The following is a 21,036-nucleotide window of genomic DNA, read 5'->3' on the forward strand; positions in this document are numbered from 1 at the left end:
AGTCCCCGGGGATTTCTGCGAGGCCTGGAGCGCCGGCTGGCTCCAGGCAGCTCGGGCTCCTCCGTGAGCACCACCGCGCCTGCAGCCGGCTGGCGCCAGGAGGGGGTGCTCCGCCGGGCACGGCCACGCCAGCAGAAGTATTTAAACTGTGTCAGCCTCATTTCTCTTTTAAAAAGGGTACCAGCTTCCATCCCCTGGCTCGTGAGGATTAAAAAAGATGCTGAATTACTTGTGTCATCAAAAGAAACGCGTCACCATAGAGAGCTAGATTCGTGCTCTTGACACACAGACTTTCAGCGTCTAACTCTTGGTGAACTTACGAATTGTAAAAATCAGTGTCTTCCCTCTAATTATCGAATGCATGTCAAATACAATTTGGAAATGCCCCAAAGCACACAAAAAATAAAAATCGTAATGTCACCACCTAGGACAGACACTTTTTTCATACGCTTGACTTTTTCTTACGTTTACCCCATCGTACCAGGGAGCATGCTGAGGTTTAGAAACGTCGAGTGTTTGTCCCAGGTCACAGAAGAGACCAGAATCCAGCTCAGCCTGTTGCCAAAGCCCTCATTTGCGGGTGCTACACGGTCTTCCTCCTCGATGCATCTCTGTGCTCATCGTGGCATCTTTTGGGTGAAATATTAGAAGCCTGCATCAGGGAGAAAGCTGGGGCGGGTGGAAATGTATTCATTCAAACCTGTGCCTGTTCAGACTGTGGTTACGACAGGAGCATGCCTGGCAAGCGGGAGGTGTGGGCCCGAGCGGTGCCCAGCCTGGGTGGCCCCTGCTCCCGCCGGCCGCTCAGAGGCGGGTCCCCCCCCCGACCCGGAGTCCTTCCCGACCATATTGCTTGTACAATTTGTCCTCATGAAGACTGTCTTCCAAGTTGAAAACGGAAGTTCCAAAGTGGGGTGCATTAATTTTGAGTGACTTTATCATATCAGACAGGCATCCCCGACCAGGGGCAAAAATCTAAATTATGGCTCAGACCAACTTACAAAGAAAGAAAGCGTTTGTCCGCTTAGGTAATAATCTGAAATGGCTAAGTCTCCAAAAATGACTTTCACCTACTAATTCCTTTTCAGATGCCTTGGGCTCCATGTAGGTACTGCCTGATTCCCTCCTGACCCTGGGGCCACAAACAGACAAAAGTGGCCTGGGACACTTCCGACTCAGACCCATTTATTTTTTTTTAATATTTGAGAGACAGAGAGTAGGGGAGGGTCAGAGAGCAGGAGAGAGAACCCCAAGCAGGCTCTGTGCCGTCAGCACAGAACCTGACATGGGGCTCGAACTCACAAACAGTGAGATCATGAACTGAGCCGAAATCAAGAGTTGGACACTTAACCAGCTGAGTCAGCCAGGCGCCCCTCGACTCGGACCAATTTAAAACGAAGTTTCATGTAACCTCTCAGATTTTTCTGTGCCTGCATTTTGCAGGCCCGAATTTTTGACAAGGTGACAAAATCTCTAGCCTTTGATTTTAGAGATTTCTAGTCCAGCCCCGCCCCGCCCCCCGAATCTTCTAGAGGAAGGGAGGCTCTTCGGAAGTGGTCCCTGCCAGAATGGACTCTGTCTCTGGAGTGGTGTCCTTCCAAGACCCTGTCATTCTCATTGCTCCTACTTCTGGAGACATCCTCTTTCTGTGATCATTTTAGAACCCAATAGAGCACTTAGCAGTTCCTGACATACAATAGGCATTCAAGGAACTTATTTCCAGAAGATGAGAATGACGTGAGGTTGATGTATTAACCCGGCAAATTATTGAGCGCTGATTATGTGTTAGGCTTTGTATTGACTACTGGGGAGGATGACCGTCTACTTACCCCGAGGGCCTCTGTCTCACTGGGGTCCAGAGAACTAAGCAGACGGTCATAAAGCAGTGGGTCGGAGTCAGCTGAAAATACCCGTTTCCCCCCTAGCGAACCCAAGGGATACGCACTCTTGCAACGAAAGCCGCTTGCTTGGGGAAGGCAGGCGCCTGTTGCCAGGTGCACCTTGAAGCCTTCCCAACCACAGAAGAACCCAGTGGCCTGTGCTGCTTTTAGCCTGAGGCACACGGAAGATGAAGTTCCATTTGCTGGTGAGTTACACCTTCTCTTTGGCCTTGAGGAACCAGGTAGGGGGCAGAAAACGACTGTAGGGGAGAAGGAGGGTGGAAGCAGGAAGTGAATGCTTTTTACTCCCCCAGGTTTGGTAAGCCTGATCCTGTAAAGGAGTGTATTTAAGCTGGAGACGTTAGAAAAGGAATTTTCATCGACCTTCATTGGCTTGAAAGGGAACGCAAGATCGCATCACCCAAAGGTAAAATAATTGCGAAGTACCCACGACCCACCGAGTCATGTGCCTAGAGCAGGCCTTCTACCATTGTGTCAAGGTATTCAGCACCAAACAGGTCACTCTTCCTAGGACCTACTCAAGTTTGCGGGTGGGAGAACCCTTCTGATCTCACATCTGCACGGCTCAAAATCCAATTTACAATTAGGCAGCGAGGCGCCTGGGTGGCTCAGTCAGTTGAGCGGCCGACTTCGGCTCAGGTCATGATCTCACGGTTCGTGGGTTCGAGCCCTGCATCGGGCTCTGTGCTGACAGCTGGGAGCCTGGAGCCTGCTTCGGATTCTGTGTCTCCTTCTCTCTCTGTTCCTCCCCCCGCATGCACTCTGTCTCTCTGTCTCTCTCTCAAAAACTAAAGATTAAAAAAATCATAAAATTAAGGAGAAATAAAGCCAAACCCCCAGCTCCAGAAGCATCGGAGGAAACTGCAAATGTTAATCACTGATTCTGGATTAAAGAGGCAGCCTTATCAGGCATTTCTTACATTAACACAAGGAATGATAGACATTTCAAGGGTGGAAACAGAGTAAAATCATGTGCATAGTGAGGGCCCAAGATCCACAACTGTCTTGCTGGAAACAAAAGGCTCATGGACAGTTGGTAGTCACTATTCCCTATACTGTGCACCTGGCCAAACGCAATACAATCATCATTTTGTCTTCACGGGAAAATAAAAGTGCATGGTTTTGTATAGACAAATGTGTTTCTTTAGAGGATCCAAGAAAACATTCCATTAGAATTGAAGACCGTCATTGAGCCAGAAACAAACGTGAACGGTCAAGCAGACTGAGCCCCCTCTCGTGGCAAAAGGAAAGAGGACAAAACCACAGCTCCTTTTCCTATGTATCATTTCTCCTGTTTCCTGTGTCTTGTTTGCTACCCAGTCTTGTGACCCAGTCGCTCGTGCTGCCTACACACACCACGGTTTTAGATTCATCTAAAGAAATCAGGGAGCTTTGAATTGAGGATGTACTACATATTTTAAATGTTCAGGACTACACATTTTAAAAATTCGAAGGGGATTTAATAATTGGCGTGCACAGGAAATTTCTTGGTCCCCTGCCTATTTGTCAGACCCTCCCACACGCGGAGGAGGAACCGTTTTCCTCGGGATTGGGGCATTGAAATTATGGAATTTCTCAGGTAAGGAAAGGCTTTTTAAAAGGCAGCTTCTTGTGAGACGTTCGAGACATCGAGCCATCCCCGGTGTTTGTTTGTCTGGGCCTGTTTTAGTTAACGCCATGTAAAACCGACTGTTAACCCAATTTTGCTCTCAGGACGGACTTGGAAGCTGAAAAATGATGAGGTCGATACAAAATACAGCTCCGTTCCCAATATTGTAGGCCTTTTAAAGATGGCCACGAGTGGAGAATCGGATTTCACGAGGGAGAAGAGTCGCCGAGATGGAAGGCGCTCCGCCGGCCCTTCCCATCATCGTGTGTGTTAAGATGGGAGAAAGGCTCTGGCTTCCCGCATCTTCTGCTTCACGCCTCTGCAGGACATAATGAGCCTGGCGTGATGGCGCCTCAGGGATTCCAGACGCTGCCTGAGCAGTTTCGCCTTGTCCACTTTGTCTTCCAGGTCGCAAAGGAGTGGCTCCTTGCCCAGAAGCCCACACTTCTGGTTCAACTTGATGTTGTCGATCCTCAGGCCGTCCCGGGCTTTCTTAGTCTTGGTCAAGATGTCCCTCCTTAGGGCTACCTGAGCCTCCATCTCCAAAAGCTGTGACTTCTTGCATGCGTTTTGCAAATCCACAAAGTGTAGCTTTTCCTTCACGTGGGTTACGATTTGCACGTTGTGGGTCACCTTGTTGCGCAGTTTCAAAAGTTCCTCATTTCGCTCCTCGACCTTTTCACTGAGGGTCTGGTTCTCCATCTTGAGCTGTTCGAAATCGATGAGGAGCAGACCCTCCGTCAGGTCCTCCTGGGCCCTCATCCGGGTCTCGAAATGCACCAGGCTCTGTTTCAGCTGCACGTTCTCTAGCCTCACGGCGCTCATCTCCTTCTCCTTCTTATCCTCCAGCGCCTGGATCTGCTCCACCTGCCGCAGGGCGGCCTGGCGACCACCCCTCGTCCAGGAGCCGCCCATGGCCTGCACCATCACCTGCTTCTTGAGCGCCTGGAAGGCTCGCCATTCCCTCTCCACCCTGGCGAGCTCCTCCGTGCCCTCCCGCTTCAGCTGCTCCAGCTCCTGGTGATACCAGTCCAGGTCGTCTGCCCGCTGCTTCCTCAGCTCCTCCAGCATGGCCAGAGAGCGCAGGTACGCTTGCTCTTTCCCCGGGGCCTCGGGCTCCGTGCCCTTGTCGGGCACCGGGGCTGCATCCGGGCCCTTCTTCTTGCGCAGCGCCTCGGAGATCTTGTGCTGCAGGTAAATGTTGTAGCGCTGGTAGCGGCCGCGCTCCGCCACCAGCGACTTGTACTGTCGCAGGAGCTCAGCGCGCAGCTGCTGCTCCTGCAGCCTCTGAACCTCTTCGGTCCATTCACCGGCCTCATCGTCGAGGCTCTCCTCCTCCTCCTCTTTCAGCTTTACCTGGCTTCTCCACGGGCTTCTTAGCAGGCCCGGCGCCTCCATTTCCTCGCTCGCCGCCCCCTCCCTCTCCTCCCCCTCGGCCCCCCGAGCTGACACAGCCTCTTCCCGGCCGGTGGTGGACAGAGGCAGAGAGACCTGCGACGGGGCTTCCTTCCTCCTGCGCTGGACCGCCGCTGCCGCCACCTTCTCTCTTTCCTTCTCCTCCTCGTCCACCTCCCTGTCCCCCTCCTCCTCCGTCTCTGCCTCCGCCTGCTCCTCCGGTTCCGCGAGCCCGTCTTCAGGCCCCGGCTGGGCTGTCTCCTCAGGCCCGGCCTCAGCCGGCTCCGGGGGCTCGGGTTCCGGCTCGGGCGCGAGCTCGGCCGGCCACTCCGGCTCTCCGGGCTCCGCCTCGCCCCCAGCCTCGGTGGCCGCGGGCCCTTCCCGGGGCTCGGCGGGCCCGGCGGGCTCGGCGGGCTCATCCTCGGCGGCGCCTCCTGCCGAAGCCTCTACGGTCCCCTGCTCCGGTTGCGACTCCGGCTCCGGCTCCGGCGGTTCGGCCGGGGACCGGAGGCCCGAGATGGCCTTGACCCCGGACAGCTTCGAGGACAGGCTCGCCACATCTCCGTCTTCCGCCTCGGGGTCCCCAGGGTGCTCGGAGAGGCCGTCCATCCTTCTCCAGCTCCGCAGGCACTACGGATCCCGGACGCCGGCTGTTGGGTTTCCAGGGGCAACCAGGGGCGCGCGCGGTGGGCCCGGCGATTGGCCAAGAGTAAGGCAGATGCCCGGCCCCCCTCTCCCCGCCTCCGGAGACAGCGAGCCAATGGGAGGCCGCGGACGGACGACGGGCGGCCTTGATTGGAAGGGGGTGCAGGCTCGCGCCGCGCGGCCTTCCCGCCCATTTCCCGGCGCCGGGCCTGGGGCGGGGCGGCCTGGGGGCACCGCGGGGAGCGGGCGGCCGGCGCGAGCGGCGCGCAGGCGCAGCGCGGCGTGCCGGGCCCCCGCGAGGTGGCGCGCGCGGGGCGCCTGCGCGGTGCAGCCGGCGGCGGCGGCGGCGGCGGAGGCGGCGGCGGCGGCGGCGGCCGGGCCGGGCGCGAGGGCGCCTGCGTGCTGAGGCGGGACGCGGCCCGGCTGGCCGGCTCCGGCGGCGCCTGGGCGGGGCGGCGCGGTGGCGGCGGGCGCGGGCGGCGGTTGCTCGAGCGCGGCGGCGGGCGCGGGCGGCTGCGCGCTGACGGCGGCGGGCGGCGGGCGGGGGAAGATGGCGGAGCTCGGTAAGAAGTACTGCGTGTACTGCCTGGCCGAGGTGAGCCCGCTGCGCTTCCGCTGCACCGAGTGCCAGGACATCGAGCTGTGCCCCGAGTGCTTCTCTGCCGGCGCCGAGATCGGCCACCACCGCCGCTACCACGGCTATCAGCTGGTGGACGGCGGGCGCTTCACGCTGTGGGGGCCCGAGGCCGAGGGCGGCTGGACCAGCCGCGAGGAGCAGCTGCTGCTGGATGCCATCGAGCAGTTCGGCTTCGGAAACTGGGTGAGCGGCCGGCACGACGCGCACCTGCTCGCTCCGTGCCCGCGCCGGCGGGGAGGCGGGCGCAGAGAGGTGCAGCAACCCGCCCAAGGGCACACAGCCAGGAAGTAGCAAGGTGGGGGTTCGGACCGTGGCTTTCCTGACCTCAGGAGTACTTCCATAGGTGTTGGCCGAAGCCAGACACTGTGGGCAAGACCCGCGCCTGACCCGAGTCGAGTTGCCGGACGGGGACGGGTCGGCGGACTTGACAGAGCAGTAGGGGCGCCGACTGGCGAAGGACTCGGTTCTGCCCCGGGGGACGGTGGTGGTGGTGGTGGTGGAGGCCAGACAGGCTTCACGCCCGCCCTCCGCCTTCTCAGGCGTCCGTGCACTTGCTTTGTACACGGCCCCGCTGGCTTTGTGCGGTTGTCGGGGCGTGTGCCCTGTGTCCCCCGGCAGGGACTCGTGGCTCCCCGGGTCCCCACCAGGCCCGGGACACCCTAGGACGAGTGCTGGGTGAGTTCTGAACAAAGGAGCTTGGGCCGGGAGTGGGGTGTGGAGGCCGAGCTGAGAGGCCAAGGCGAGATCGGGGCTCGTGGAGGCCAGCGGGGTGGTGTGCTAGGCCCCTGGGGGGTGGGGGGAGAGGGGCTGCTCTTCTCCGGACAGTCTCTGAGGAGCTCCCCCCCTTGGGGCCGGGCAGCTTTCATCCGTGTCCACCTGCAGGCGCGATGAGAAGTAGGGAGAGTAGCCACGACCCCAGCTCCTTAATCTTTCCAGACCCTTCCACACGAGGCCCTCCTTCCTTCCCCCAACCGGTATTTCATCTTGCTGCTGCTTCTCTGGCAATACTCCCCTCCTCCTGGGCTCCCTGTGGAAGACTTTTCCACACTTCTCCCCTCGTTCCCAAACCTGGCCTGCTTTCCTTTCCATGAAGTGAGCCAGCCTCCGGGGACTAATACCCATTCTGCAGCCTGGGAATCCTTCCTCTTCTCTCAACTCCCCAGACACGCACCGCTCCGCGAATCCTCACCTAAGCGCCAGCATGGCGATGGCCATCCTCTGAAAGCCTCATTTTGTCTTGAAATGCGTTGATGTGCATTGAGCGTCTGCTCTGAGCGCACTGCGCAGTGCTGAAGGACTCTGCAGGAAAGAAAGGCCTCGTCTCTGGCTTCAAGCGGCCCTCCGTCGTTTGAGCCAGGGCCTCTTCCCTAAGTTCCAGCCTTCGATGGTGAGCCGTTACCGGACGTCCTCCCTGCTCATCGCTCTGACATCTTGACCCTACGTGACCCAGACCTGCCCCCACCTCACTGAGTTTCGCAGCCCGCAGACTCAGAGCCCTCTGTCCGCGGGTCCTTCTTCCAGGCCCAGTGGGGCAGCAGCTGTATCTCCAGCGTATTTCCAGAACCTAACCACTGCTCACAACCTTAGTCCAGGCTGGTGTTTCTCTCTTGCCTTGACCACCTCTGGGGCCTCCTTAGCTGGTCTTCCTGCTTCAGTCTTGTGCCCTCCAGCCCATTCCGTGCACCATGATCAGAGTGATCTTTGCGGACATGTCCCAACGCATCGACGTTCGGTGGCTTCCCGGTCTACCTAGAGTAAATCTCATGGCCTCCGGAGACCTCAGCTGCTACCCCTTTGATCACTTTTTCCCTCTTCTGCTTAGGGTGCTCTTCCTCCCGATCACGGCTCGTCACTGGCCTTTCTGCTGCCACATCAGAGCCTCGGAGAGGCTTCCCTCTCCGTTCTCACCGCACTTCTCTCTGCAGTCGTTGCCAAAAATAGCTCAGGTGGCCCCAGCGCTTTGCTGAGTGCCAGGCAGTGTGCTGAGCAGTTTGGTTCCCGTGAAATCTTCCGGCAGCCCCGGGCAGCGCGTTTTGAACTGAATAGCTACACGTCAGAGTCTGCACTCCCAGCTGCCCTGCTCCCTGGTCCACGCTGCCTTCCCTGCAGCACCGTGGGGAACACATGAGGACTAAACTGTCTGTAGTATTTTGGGGGGAGCGTGGGGCTGGAAGGGGGCCCTCTCCAAAGCACTACTCTTGAAACGAACGTGCACGGGAATCACCTGGGGAGCTTGTTGGACTGTGGATTCCTCCTCAAAGCAGCCAGCAGTCTCAGCTCTTAGAAGAGACAAAGCCGGAGGAGGAGGAGGGGCTCGGGCCTGGGTGCCGAGGGGGCTTCTCCCAGCCGAACCCACGGTGGGTTCAGGGGGAGGCCGGAGATCTGCCTGCTGACCACGCCTGGAGTGCTGCCAGACTGCGGGCTGTCGTGTCTCTCTAGCTGTGCGCTCTCGGGCCACCTGCTCTGCCCGCTAGACTTCATTGTGCTTCATCCGAGGCTCTTCTGCAGTTGTGCGTCGTGGGGTTTCCTTCCGAGCACACGTCCAGGTACGTGCACATAAGCAGTGTGTCCCACGTGTGCCGTATTTAGCATGTGCCCGTTCTGAGTGAGGCTCGTGGCATGCGTACCCCGTCACGTGCTTTTCACAACAGCTCCGGGAGTGGGTTTTTAGTTCACAGGCGGGGAACAGCGACTTGGAGAATTTAAAATACTTGTCCAGGATGCTTCGGCTTTTGTCACCCGTAGAGTCAGGGCTCGGGTGCGGGCCTGGCTGATTCCGAAGTGTGGGCCTTAACCTCTCGTGTAAGAGCATTAAGTACTGTGGGTCAGAGGCTGGGAGCTTACTGGTGCAGCTAAAGGTGTGGCCGGCCTGGAAGGGCTTTTCAGAGAGGCAGAGTCTTGACCTGGGTCAGTGGGAGGTCAGTGTATGGGACGGGAAGCGGGGAGATGGCCAGGGGGCCAGGGGAGTGCAGGGTTCACGGCTGGGGTGCCGTGTGGAGAGAGGCGGCACACGGATGCCTGGCAGTGATGTAGAGGAAGGTGAGCCTGTTCGCTCTAATTTTTCAGATGTCACATGTGACCTGTTACCTCCAGATGGCATTGCTCTGTGTGGGATTCCTGGCGGGGGGGTGGGGGGTGGGGGAGGGGGTGAAGTCAGGCGCTGTTTGCTCCCATTTGCGCGAGGGCTGAAACGCAGACTCAGGGACGGTGTGGCTGAGGGACCTCACGGTGAGCCCGGGGGGGTTTGCGGACCAACTGTGTAGCTGCGCTCTGACACCGTGTGCCCGTGTCTTTGAGGAGGGTGGGGAGATGCCTGTGAATATGACACCAGGGAAGGGTTGACAGGTGGACGGTGAGCCAGAGTCACGTCACAAGGGTGTCGAGAGCCTGGAAGCAGCCGGTTTTGTGGTGGGTGCTGCTCACGTTCAGAGCTAAGAGATCCAGATCTTGCTGGAAACCGCTGTGGGTGAAGGAACGCGGCAGAGCCGGCATTTGACCCAGGTCCCCTGACTCCATGCCCAGAAGCATCTGTCTCTGGCTTCCTGAGTGCATGCAGAGTTCCCTGAGGAGTCCCAGATTCCCAGGGTTCCCCCCCCCGCCCCAGACCTCCTGAATTGGCATCCATAAGGGTCTGGAAACCCCGTGGAGTTCGGATGCGGTCCACGCAGCCATGTTTGGGAACCGTGGGAACGTTCACCTCACCAAGGCAGAAGGCCCTTCTGCGTGTTGGTTAGAAAGGGTAGGCCCATCCCAGGAGCATCCTGACAGTGGGGTTCTTAATTGCCATCAAGGAGAGGGAGGGGGAGGGAAGAGCCCAGCTGGAGAAGCCAGCCAGAAGTAAGAGATTTATGCAGGGCAGTGGTTTTCAAACTGCAGTGTGACTCAGAACACGCTGGGCAGGGGTGGGGGTGGGGGGACGCGTGTTAAAACACAAACCTTGCCCCCTCCTGCCTTGGTTCTGGGTTTAGAGTCATAGGTCTGGGGCCTTGGGGTCTGGTGGGAGAATTCACATTTCTAACAACTTCGTGGGCGATGCTGGTGATGCTGGGGCTGGTTCGGGGACCCTACCCTTAAGAACCTTTGATGCAGAGAGAGTAAGCCCCCCTTTTTTTTTATTGTGGTAAAACACAAATAACATTTATCATTTTAACCATTTTTTAAAAAAAATTTTTTAACATTTATTTATTTTTGAGACAGAGAGCATGAACAGGGGAGGGTCAGAGAAAGAGGGAGACACAGAATCCGAAACAGGCTCCAGGCTCTGAGCTTGTCAGCACGGAGCCCGACACGGGGCTCGAACCCACGGACCGCGAGATCATGACCTGAGATGAAGTCGGACACTTAACTGAGCCACCAGGCGCCTCTGTTTTAGCCATTTTTAAGTGTCCGATTCAGTGACATTAGTTACGTTCACACTGTCGGACAGCCATCCCCACCAACCACCTCCAGAACTTTCTTACCGTCCCAGACAGAAACTGTACCTGTTTACACAACAGCGCCCTGCTTGCCCCGCCCCCAGCCCCGGGCGCCCACCTCCTGCCTTCCATCTGGGAATTTGGCTCCTCTTGGGACCTCACATAAGAGGAATTCCCCACCATTTGGCTTTTTGTGACTCGTTTATTTCACTTAGCTTAACACCCTCAAGGTTCATTCACGTAGCGTGTCACAAAGTCCTTCCTGTTTAAGGCCGAGTAACATTCTGCTGTGCGTCCGTCCGTCCCACTGTCCATCCGACCGTCCGTCCGGCGCGGATGCCCGGACTGCTCCCACCTGTGCTGTTGGGAGTTGGCCGCGGTGGGCACGGGTTGCACACGTGTGGGAGTCCGCACCTGCCCTTCTTTCAGGTAAACGATCTCGCGGTGGAATGACTGGGTCACCTGTTTCCTGTTTTGAGGCCCCGTCGTGCCGTGACACACTTGGCGAGGCTGTCACAGGTGTATTTGACCCGAAAGGCTCTCGTCCCCTCGAGGGCCAGTCACAGCTGTGTGAGTTCTCTGAATTTAGAGAGGAGGCTGGGGAACCTGGAACTGAGGATTGCAGGACGTTCCCACGTAAGCGGATTCAGGGGCCAAGGGAAATGGGGTCCCTGGAACAGCTGGTGACCTGTAAGGACCGACGACAAGCCGGCGTTGGTCGTCGGCCTCTGACGTGGGAGGTGGCACCGACCACCAGTGTGTCTGCCGGGGAGGCGGGGGCTGCACGGGGACGGCCCGGGCTTGGTGGCCGAGCAACGGGTGCCCCGTCCTCCCAGCCCCTGAGAGGCGGGTGGCTCTTCTCTAACCTCTGCGGGTGACCGGAGGCCGGACCGGGCGGGATGCAGCTGGGAGACGAGGCCCGGGTGTTAGGCCGGTGACCGGTCAGGCGACACTGGGCCCGGCGGGCGCACATCCCACAGCTCGGGAGGGACCGTGTCCCGCTGTGCTGGGCTCGCAGACTTGGCTGAGCGAGCTGCCAGGCAGGAGAGCGGGAGGCCGGCCACGGGGCTCTCGGTCTCGTCCCCCCTTTTCCTCGGGGCCGGAGCCAGAGCGGTCCCTCCTTGCCCGTGAGGACACAGACATCCCTCAGCTCTCTGTTCTTCACTGGCCCTGTGCAGGCCTCTGCTCCCTTCTGCTGTCCCCGGCTGCTCCTGGGGTCTCTGCTTGCAGGGCGGTCCAGGGGCCCGTGGGTTTGTGTGCTGGGCCTTCTGGCTGCTTCTGTCTCTTTGAAGCTTCTTGCCTTGAAGAAGAAGGAAGCTCTGCCTCTGAGTCTGGCTCCCGAGCACTTGGGGAGGCAAGCCAGCCCCGGCCTCTGCCTGGTGCCTCCAGGGCAGGTGCTGCTGGTTGAGGAGGGGTATTGCGGAGGGGTGTGCCCTGAGGGCCCGGGGGTAGCAGGGCTCCTGCCCCGGGAGGTGCTCTGGGAAGCTACAGGTAGCAGAGCCGGCCTGTACGCGAAGAGTGCACGTACCCCAGACATTGCGGGGGGGGGGGGGGCTGAGCTGGCGACGGTGTTGTTCTAGGAGCGTGGAAGCCCCGCGGTCTGGCCCCGCTCTGCCTTTTTAAAGGGTCGGGAGGCATTTGACCGCACAGCTCTCCCGGCGGTGCGCACCGTGTCACTGCCCCGCCAGGTGCCCCGGATGACAGTGGTGACAGGGACGTGTGCTCTGGAGCGAGACTGCCAGCTCCGGAAGCCCCGGGGGGAGCTGCAGCCGAGGTTTGAGCTGCTCGTCTGCGCAGCGGGGCTGACGGGGGATGCGTCCAGGTGACCGTGCAGACGCACACACCTGTTCGTTGTGACGATGGTTTACTTTATCCTAACAAGACCCTGTGAGAGGAGGGACGACAGATGAGGTGAGGATCACAATCCACGAGCGGCCCAGCCAGAACCCACACCTAGCTCGGGGGGTTACCGCAGGCTCCCCGGAGGAGGGGACCTGGGTGTGGGGCGAGAACAAGCTGCGTGAGCGACAGCAGCCCGCCCCCGGCTAGGGCCGTGCGTCGCCTGCTCCCCCCAGCAGCACGACGCAGGTGGTGGTGGTGCTTCCCTAATTCAGATGAGGAAACGGAGGCACTGGGAGCTTAAGTCATTTGTGCAAGTGCTCAGTCAGTGCGGGTGGGGCCTGGCGGCACCCAGAAAGGGCTTTCCCAGCGGGGGTTCCAGGGCACCTGTGGCGTGTGGGGTCTGACTGGGGCGAGCGCGGAGCTGAAAGGCCCTTTGGAAGCACGTGTGTCTTGCGGCCGACCTGACAGATTCGTGCTGCCCAGACCCCCGGACTTGGTGGACTCGTGACGTTGCAAAAAAAAAAAAGTTCCGAAGGCTGCGTTGCTAACTTCAAGTTTGCCGGGTGAGGATATTTAAAAAAGGAAAAAGGTCCATTTAAAAAAGGAAAAGGACTAATTGGGCATTAGTACTGCCCAATAAGAACAACGTAATCTGGCAATGAAGGGCTGTCCTTTAAGTGGAAACGTTTAGCTTTATGGGAGACCCTTACATCATCTCTGTGTTTTATTTAATTTTATTACCTAAAAATATTTTTTTAATGTTTATTTTTAAGAGACAGAGTGTGAGTGGGGGAGGGGCAGAGAGAGAGGGAGACGCGGAATCCGAAGCTGGCTCCAGGCTCCGAGCTGTCTGCGCAGAACCCGACGCAGGGCTTGAACCCATGAACCAGCAAGATCATGACCTGAGCCGAAGTCAGACGCTTAACCAACTGAGCCACCCAGGCACCCCTTTAATTTTACTAATTTTATTTATTTTAAAGTTTATTATTTTGAGAGAGAGGACACAAGTGGGGGAGGGGCAGAGAGAGAGGGAGAGAGAGAATCCCAAGCAGGCTCATGCCCAGCACAGAGCCCCACATGGGGCTCCATCTCACGACTGTGAGATCACGACCTGAACCCAAATCACTTAACTGACTGAGCCACCCAAGTACCCCTCGTCCCTGTGTTTTAAAATTTTCCCCTTCGGGCTCTGTGCTGGCGGCTCGGAGCTTGGAGCCTGTTCCGGATTCTGTCTCCCTCTCTCTCTGCTCCTCCCCTGCTCGTGCTCTCTCTCTCTCTCAAAAATAAATAAATAAACACTAAAAAAAAATTTTTTTTAAATCAAAGCGGGGGGCGCCTGGGTGCTTCAGTCGGTTGAGCGTCCGACTTCGGCTCAGGTCATGATCTCACGGTTTGTGAGTTCGAGCCCCGCGTCGGGCTCTGTGCTGACAGCTTGGAGCTTGGAGTCCGCTTCTGATTCTGTGTCTCCCTCTCTCTCTGCTCCTCCCCTGCTCGTGCTCTGTCTCTCTCTCAAAAATAAATAAATAAACATTAAAAAAATTTTTAGAACTTTTCTCCTTGATCACGGGCCAGCACAGTCTGAGAGGCAGTGGACTCGCTGATAGGAGGCTGATAGGAGCCTCTAAAGGTTTGTCAGGCAGGAGTGACCCCGCTGGGTCTGCTTTTGTCTGGAGGGTGTGCCTGGCAGACAGGCCTAGCTGAGGAGGTGTTTGGGCGGCTGCAGGTGTGTGCAGGCCACAGAACAGAGGAGAGAGACCCTGAGCGGCTCCGCTGGCGGGAGCCGGCCCACACACCTCGCCCACGATTTCTCTGGACTGTTCTCTCCTTCCTGTCCCTGCTCAGGTGCTGGAGGCTAGCTCCAGTGAGCCATGAAAGGGCCGGAAGGAGACCAGACCGCCCAGAGAACCCAGTGGAGTCATGACTCACTGGGGTGCTTACTTCCTGTCCTGGAGGGGAGGCGTCCTAGTGGGAGTCCAGTGACCTTGGAGAGTAGACTTTAGAGCCCCGGTCAGTGTCCTGGAGGCGTGTTTTCCTTGATTTTTCAAAGGACTTTAAGGAAGTAGCGGACCTGTCTCTCCTTATCTTTTTCCAAAAGTGGTGTCCTTGTTTTTAGTTAACACAAAGAAACAAAACTGGGGTTGTGTTACTATAGACTGTGGGGTGCTGACCCACACGCTCCTTGTGTTGGGGAACACCAGCTGCAGGGTACATTTGAGTGGTTTCATTGAGTCGTACTTGAGTTGAACTTGTCTGTCCAGATCTATTCCCCCAAACCCACTTTGTTGCTTCTGCCTGCCCATCCACCTGCGTGTCTGCCTGTCCATCTGTCCGTCGTCTATATTAAGCAGAAACTTGGGTCTTGAACACGTGAGGGAAAGAACTGCCCTGGCACCGCTCTGCTGCTGTCACCTGTGGCGCTGTAGTGAGGTGACAGGACCCTTTGTCCCTCACGAGAGGGAGGCAGGTCTTGCGTGACTGCTGACACGTGAAGATTAAACATTGAGGGGGTGGCGGGCAGGATGCCAGGATAAGGTGGGGTGCTGTGTCTCTTGCCGTGTTTAATCCTCTTTTAAAATACGTTCCGTACTGTAATTCAGCTCCACGGAACCTGTCTGTCCTCTGTGGATTCTTGTTAGAGCCAAAGCTGTGTCTTCACTCTCGTTTAGACTGTTCCATTGTCATCTTACTCTCTATTTCAAAGTCTTTGAAAATTCAGGTTTTGTGTGTTTTCCCGGGCCTTCGTCAATGATCATTAAACTAAGGTAGCGGCCCCCGGGGGCGATTCTCTTCCAGTGGTAGCTGATGGCCAGCATCATTCCCGGCAGGTCTTTTAGCTGTCATTGGGCAACGGATAAGGTTGATCAGTCAGGGGGGGGGTCCTGGGCCCCTGGTGACAAGACACTGGCTCCTCTAATTTGTGGCTTCGTAAATACTCATAACCTGGGTCCATGTGAGAGTCCGAATCCCCCTCTGTTACGCGAAGAGGGGCCACATGTCCGGAGCGTCGGCACAGCTGGCTGACCTGCCTGGCCAGGTGGGGAGCCCAGGCTGTGGGCGTGAAGCAGGAGACACCTCGTGTTCCGAGCCGCGGTCACTGGTCAGCCTGCATCCATGTGTCCCTAGGAGGGTGCATGTTTGTAGAGCGTGACATTGCTGTTGTCACCTGCCTGTGAATGCAGAGCAACACTGCATCTGTCCGTGGCTTGGGGGGGGGGGGGGGGGGTGCGGGGGAGGGGGGGCGCTGTTCACGTAACGGTAGAGTCCTCTCGTAAGTACTGTTTTCTTTTTTAACATTTGGATGTAAATCTTAGCATTCTTTAACAGGGAATTAGGAGGCAGAATTTAACTTTACTTTAAAAAAAAATGTTATTTATTTTGAGAGAGAGCGCATGTGCAGCGGGGGAGGGGCAGAGAGGGAGAGAGGATCCCAAGGAGACCCTGCACTGTCAGCACAGAGCCCGACTCGGAGCTCGGTCCCGTGAACCGTGAGATCATGACCTGAGCCGAAATCAAGAGTTAGATGCTTCGTTAACCAAGCCACCCAGGTGCCCCTTAACTTTATGTTTTAAATTAATAACTTTTATTTTAGATTCATTCAGAGAAGTGAAAAAATAGTACACAAAGTTCCCATATACATCCGTCCCACAAACCTCCCAAAATGTTAGCATCTTGCATGAGTACGGTGTAGTTCCAGAAAGCAGGACGTTTGCATCGATGGCAGAACGTTCTCTCACCGTGGACCGGCCAGGGGCCCACCCGGGAGCCCCCAGTGATGTCTCGCTGATGTGTCTCCTCCAGTCCGGATGGTTCTTCCTCTGTCTCTTGTGACTGTGACACGTTCGGGGAGTGCTGGCTGGTATTTTGTTCAGCTGTACTTCGGGTTTGGCTGCTGTGCTGTGGTGCCAGGTCCTGGGCCCACAGCCATGTGCAGAGTGGGACAGAGTCACTCTTCTGACACTTCCTCCCATCGGGGGATTGCTCCTCACAATTTAAAATTGGACAATGTGTTCATACAGCTGAAAACAGTTCAGCTGTAAACAGGTGTATGTGGAGTGGCTCCTTCCCAGCTCAGCCCTGCTGCCCCGGGTGGCCGAGTGTCCTGTCGTGTCCTGATGTAGCCCCAGCAAATAGCATCTTGTCTTCCAGCTCTTTTGCACAAAAGTAGCAGCGTGTACACACGCTCCCGTGATGCGTTTGCACTTGCCTTGCGTGTGTGAGGGGACCGTTGCTGGGCGAGGGCGGTCCCGTGTGTCCCTGCTCTGACCCAGTGCTCCGAGGCTTCCCTGCGGTTTCTGTTCTCTGCTCTCGTTCCCAGAGTGTCAAAGGTGATCGGAAGAACCTCTAAACAAATAAATAAAAATACCTTGGTTTGGTCAGATACGATTCGATGTGACTCCTCAGAACCCTTCTGTTTTTCCGGATTTAAATTTCATCCTGGATGTGGTGCTCTGAGCATCCAATGGTTTTTGAAAGGCAGATTGCCGAGGTTCGGGGTGAGCAGACGTTCTCTGGGAGGGCGGCTCGGCTTCTGCACGCTCGCAGCCGCTGTCTCTACAGGTCTCCTCACCCGGCCAGGGAGGGAGCCGAGGCCTGGGCCCGACTTCGTAACCGCGCGAGCCCGGATTTGCAGCCCGGCCCCTCCGAGCCTCCGGTGAAGGGGCACCCCAGTCCCTCCCCCAGGAGGCTCCCCGGACACTCGACTCTGAATTGGTAGGGGCCGCGGCCACTGAGGTGAGGGGTGGAGGAGCCGACGGGCGAGGCTTGGCCATGCCTCGGGCTGCCCGGCCAGGCCACTGGGGGCTCAGGCTGGGCACACGTGGGCATTCCCGCCCTCCGGATCTTCCCGAAAGGGATGGTGTCGGGGACGGTGTTCTTCCGGCGCGGCTCGCCAGGGTAGAAGGACACCCACCGGCCTGTGCTGGCCACCCCCTCACTCTTGCAGAGCCGGCTCCTGCACCGGAAGCCTCTGCCCCTGCTCTGTCCACGGTGCCCGCAGCACTTGTGGGGGCGAGGGGCTGACCCCTATCTCCCTTACTGGTAAGAACCCGAGGCCCAGAGATGGGAAGTGACCAGCATGGGTCACACGGGGGCAGCAGATGCTGGGGATGATTGTGACTTGGTTTGTTTTTTGGGTTTTTTTTTTTTTGGGGGGGGGGGGCCAGATGCTTCCTGGGAAATATAATGAACAGATTTGATGCAAATGATAATGTTTTAGAGAAGTTAATCATGTCCACAGTCCATCTCCTTAAGACCAGAATCTGGTTTTGCTTTAACTTTCCCTTTCTTGGCAAGAGGCCTCTGCCATTAGGCCCCAGCATCGCCCCTGTCCCCGGGCTGTGGAGCCCTGCACTGGGCACTTGGCACCCAGTGGGAAGAGTGCCCCGTGTGCCTGAGGTGCGGGCCGGATGTGGGGTGGGAGCGTGGCCCTCCCACAGCGCCCCATTTGTCACCAGTCAGCCCCAGTGGGTGGGCTGCTTTCTTGGATTCCAGTTTGGCCTTTGGGGGTGCAGAGACCACCCCAGTCTCGCAGGGGTGAGTGTCACTGGGGCGCAGAGCAGCTCCTGTGGGGCCCTGGCGGCCGCCAGAGCCGAGAGAGCAGAGTGCAGGGTGAGTGGGGGCTGGAGGCGGGGGCCGAGTGGCTGCCGGTGAATGAGTGCGCATTTCGGGCAGCTACTTTGTGAAGTGGCTTTAGCGGTTGACTAAGGAAGAGGCCTCTTGGCAGAAGGAAAAGATTGGGGGAGCTGTATAATTTCCTCTCGTTAATAACCCTGTGTTCACGGGTCACCTTCTGTGGGAGTGAGTGCTCGCAGCACCGGGCGGATTTTAACTACCCGCCTGTGGACGCCGTCATCAGTGATGGTCCCCAGCCCTTTGAAAGGCATTTACCTGGTCCTCTGCACCGCCACCTAGGAAAGGGACAGGCTGCCACCTCCCTACTCCCCGGGGGCCCTGGAGGCGGGCAGTGCCGTGGAACAGGGTCCCTCCTGTGGCCGGGAGCCCTGGGCGGGCAGCTCTGGTCGCACTGGGAAGAGGCAGGGCACCTCAGGAGCTCTGTGGCCACTGCCCACCCGTGTCCTGTTCCGCTCACAGAGGGGGGACAGTCTGCTGCCCCCGAGAGTGCAGGGTTTGCAGTGGGCTCTGCTGGTCCTTTGCAAGGACCCAGGAGAGCAAAGTCTGGACCTGAGATGGGGGTTCCGGTGTCAGCGTGCAGCCGACTCCAGCAGTGAGCCCCGGCAAGCTGTGCCTGCCCCGGGTCATCCCTGCCCGTATGGTCCCTGACGGCTCCTTCTCGTGCCCACGTCCCTGCCATGGGCCCAGCTTACAAGAAGGGGCCATCGAATGCCCTTTGGGGGTGGGGGAGGTGTGGACAGGAAAGCGGTCCAGGCACACCTTTGTGAAAATGCTCAGCGAACCGTGCAAGCCCCGAGCCCGACACTCCGACTTTGGGAATAACTTGTGACCTCTGTCGTTGTAGGAAGATATGGCCGCTCACGTTGGAGCTTCCCGCACCCCCCAGGAGGTGATGGAGCATTACGTAAGCATGTACATCCACGGAAACCTGGGGAAAGCCTGCATCCCCGACACCATCCCCAACCGGGTGACCGACCACACGTGCCCCAGCGGAGGGCCCCTCTCTCCCAGCCTCACCACCCCCTTGCCTCCCCTAGACATCTCGGTGGCCGAGCAGCAGCAGCTGGGCTACATGCCGCTGCGTGACGACTACGAGATCGAGTACGACCAGGACGCCGAGACGCTCATCAGCGGGCTCTCGGTCAACTACGACGACGAGGACGTGGAGATCGAGCTGAAGCGCGCGCACGTGGACATGTACGTGCGCAAGCTCAGGGAGAGGCAGCGGCGCAAGAACATCGCCCGCGACTACAACCTGGTGCCCGCCTTCCTGGGCAAGGACAAGAAGGACAAGGAGCGGCCGGCCAAGCGCAAGATCACCAAGGAGGAGAAGGAGCTGCGGCTGAAGCTGCGGCCGCTCTACCAGTTCATGTCGTGCAAGGAGTTCGACGACCTGTTCGAGAACATGCACAAGGAGAAGATGCTGCGGGCCAAGATCCGCGAGCTGCAGCGCTACCGGCGCAACGGCATCACGAAGATGGAAGAGTCGGCCGAGTACGAGGCGGCGCGGCACAAGCGTGAGAAGCGGAAGGAGAACAAGAGCGCGGCGGGCGCCCGGCGGGGCAGGGAGGACGGCAAGGACGGCGAGTTCGCGGCCATCGAGCACCTGCCCGGCTTCGAGCTCCTGTCCGACCGCGAGAAGGTGCTCTGCAGCTCCCTGAACCTGAGCCCCGCGCGCTACGTGACCGTGAAGACCATCATCATCAAAGACCACCTGCAGAAGCGACAGGGGATTCCCTCCAAAAGTCGCCTGCCCAGCTATTTGGACAAAGTGCTGAAGAAACGGATTTTAAATTTCCTCACGGAGAGTGGTTGGATCTCCAGGGACGCCTCCTGAAGCAGCGTGGAGAGTCGGGGCGCGGCTCCGGGAGCCAGGAGGGCCGGGGGTGAGGGTGGGGGAAGGAAGCGCTTTTCCCCCCACCGTTGTTGCTCTTTTTTAAGCAAATTGAGTTCCTTTCTTTTAGGCTATAAATTCTCTTCGTGGCCCTCTGAAAGAAGCAATAGGGTCACGGGGGACGCCGATACAGGTCTATTTTAACGTAGTCCTAAGGTGATACCTTAAGGTGACGATTGGCCTCTGTGTTCAGTCTGGGGTTATGAGATTGGGTAATTTCCTTTTGCGTCTTCCCTTTGGTACGCCACTCGTGCTGTGGGTAAGAGGAGCGACTTTCCGCCCGCCCACCAGCTGCCAGCTTTACCCTGTGACATGACCTGTGGCTGGTGCTGGGGGCTCCCTTGGAGGTGGGGGGCGGGGGGGTGTGGCCACCCACGCGGACACCCCAGCACAGCCCCAGCACACGGCACTTTAGGTGGGGGCCAGGGTGGGGCAGGTGGGAAGTGAGGCCGGAGAAGCACGGGAAGTTTCCGCATAAGCTTTAGAGGAAGACTGGGGTTGAACAGGGTCCAGATGAGCTTCTCCTGGACTGTCGGCAGCGTGGGGTTCCAGCTTGTAGTTCCCAAGTCGGGAAACCGCCCCTTGCCCCGTTTCCGCTCACTTTGGGCAGGCACAGGAGCCCTGGGCAGGCTCCCTTGTGTGCGGAAGGGGCCAGGGGGGAGCTTGGGTGCGGGAGGGTTAGCATGGGTGCCGGGATTGAGCCAGCTCGGGGCTGCTGCTTGCTGCTCTAATGCTTGCGACGCGTCTGACTCGGAAGAACTCGTTTTAGAAGGTTTACGCCTCCGAATTCTGGAGTACACTTCCTCCAGGATTTTCATCGCGGTCGCAGTTACCTTTTTCCGCTGAAACTGACCTTGACTGTGCTAGCTTGGCTTAAGCATCTTTGGGTGGTGGCCGGCGTTCTGCAGACCAGCCGGCTGGACTGGGCTGCTCACACAGCAGGGTCTGGCGGAGGAGGGAGTCTGGAGGGCGAGGCCCTGCCTTGCTCCTCTGGGTCCCCGTCTTGGACCGCTCGCCTCAGCTTTTGCCCAGGGCCCTCATTCATGGATGTACACGGTACCTTCCTT

At 58.1% G+C, this 21,036-nt stretch overlaps 2 protein-coding genes across 2 annotated transcripts; one reads left to right on the forward strand and one right to left on the reverse strand.

Moving 5' to 3' along the window:
* Positions 1-2,771: 2,771 nt before the first annotated feature.
* CCDC96 (coiled-coil domain containing 96) lies at positions 2,772-5,687 on the reverse strand. Its single transcript, XM_058723165.1, has one exon. The coding sequence runs from the start codon at positions 5,512-5,514 to the stop codon at positions 3,781-3,783; it is 1,734 nt and encodes a 577-aa protein (XP_058579148.1). The 5' UTR covers positions 5,515-5,687; the 3' UTR covers positions 2,772-3,780.
* Positions 5,688-5,916: 229 nt separating this feature from the next.
* TADA2B (transcriptional adaptor 2B) lies at positions 5,917-20,072 on the forward strand. The gene is made up of 2 exons (XM_058723166.1): positions 5,917-6,370; positions 18,920-20,072. Exons 1-2 carry the CDS (start codon positions 6,101-6,103, stop codon positions 19,910-19,912), a joined length of 1,263 nt encoding a protein of 420 aa, XP_058579149.1. The 5' UTR covers positions 5,917-6,100; the 3' UTR covers positions 19,913-20,072.
* Positions 20,073-21,036: the final 964 nt, after the last annotated feature.

The sequence above is a fragment of the Neofelis nebulosa genome, chromosome 3 (genome assembly GCF_028018385.1).
Source record: "Neofelis nebulosa isolate mNeoNeb1 chromosome 3, mNeoNeb1.pri, whole genome shotgun sequence".
In the NCBI taxonomy this organism is placed as follows: domain Eukaryota; kingdom Metazoa; phylum Chordata; class Mammalia; order Carnivora; family Felidae; genus Neofelis; species Neofelis nebulosa.

Coding starts and splice junctions, on each gene's coding strand:
- CCDC96 (XM_058723165.1), bottom strand. CDS start 5,514: ATGGACGGCCTCTCCGAGCACCCTGGGGACCCCGAGGCGGAAGACGGA.
- TADA2B (XM_058723166.1), top strand. CDS start 6,101: ATGGCGGAGCTCGGTAAGAAGTACTGCGTGTACTGCCTGGCCGAGGTG. Junction 6,371..18,919: donor AGTTCGGCTTCGGAAACTGG/GTGAGCGGCCGG, acceptor CTGTCGTTGTAG/GAAGATATGGCCGCTCACGT.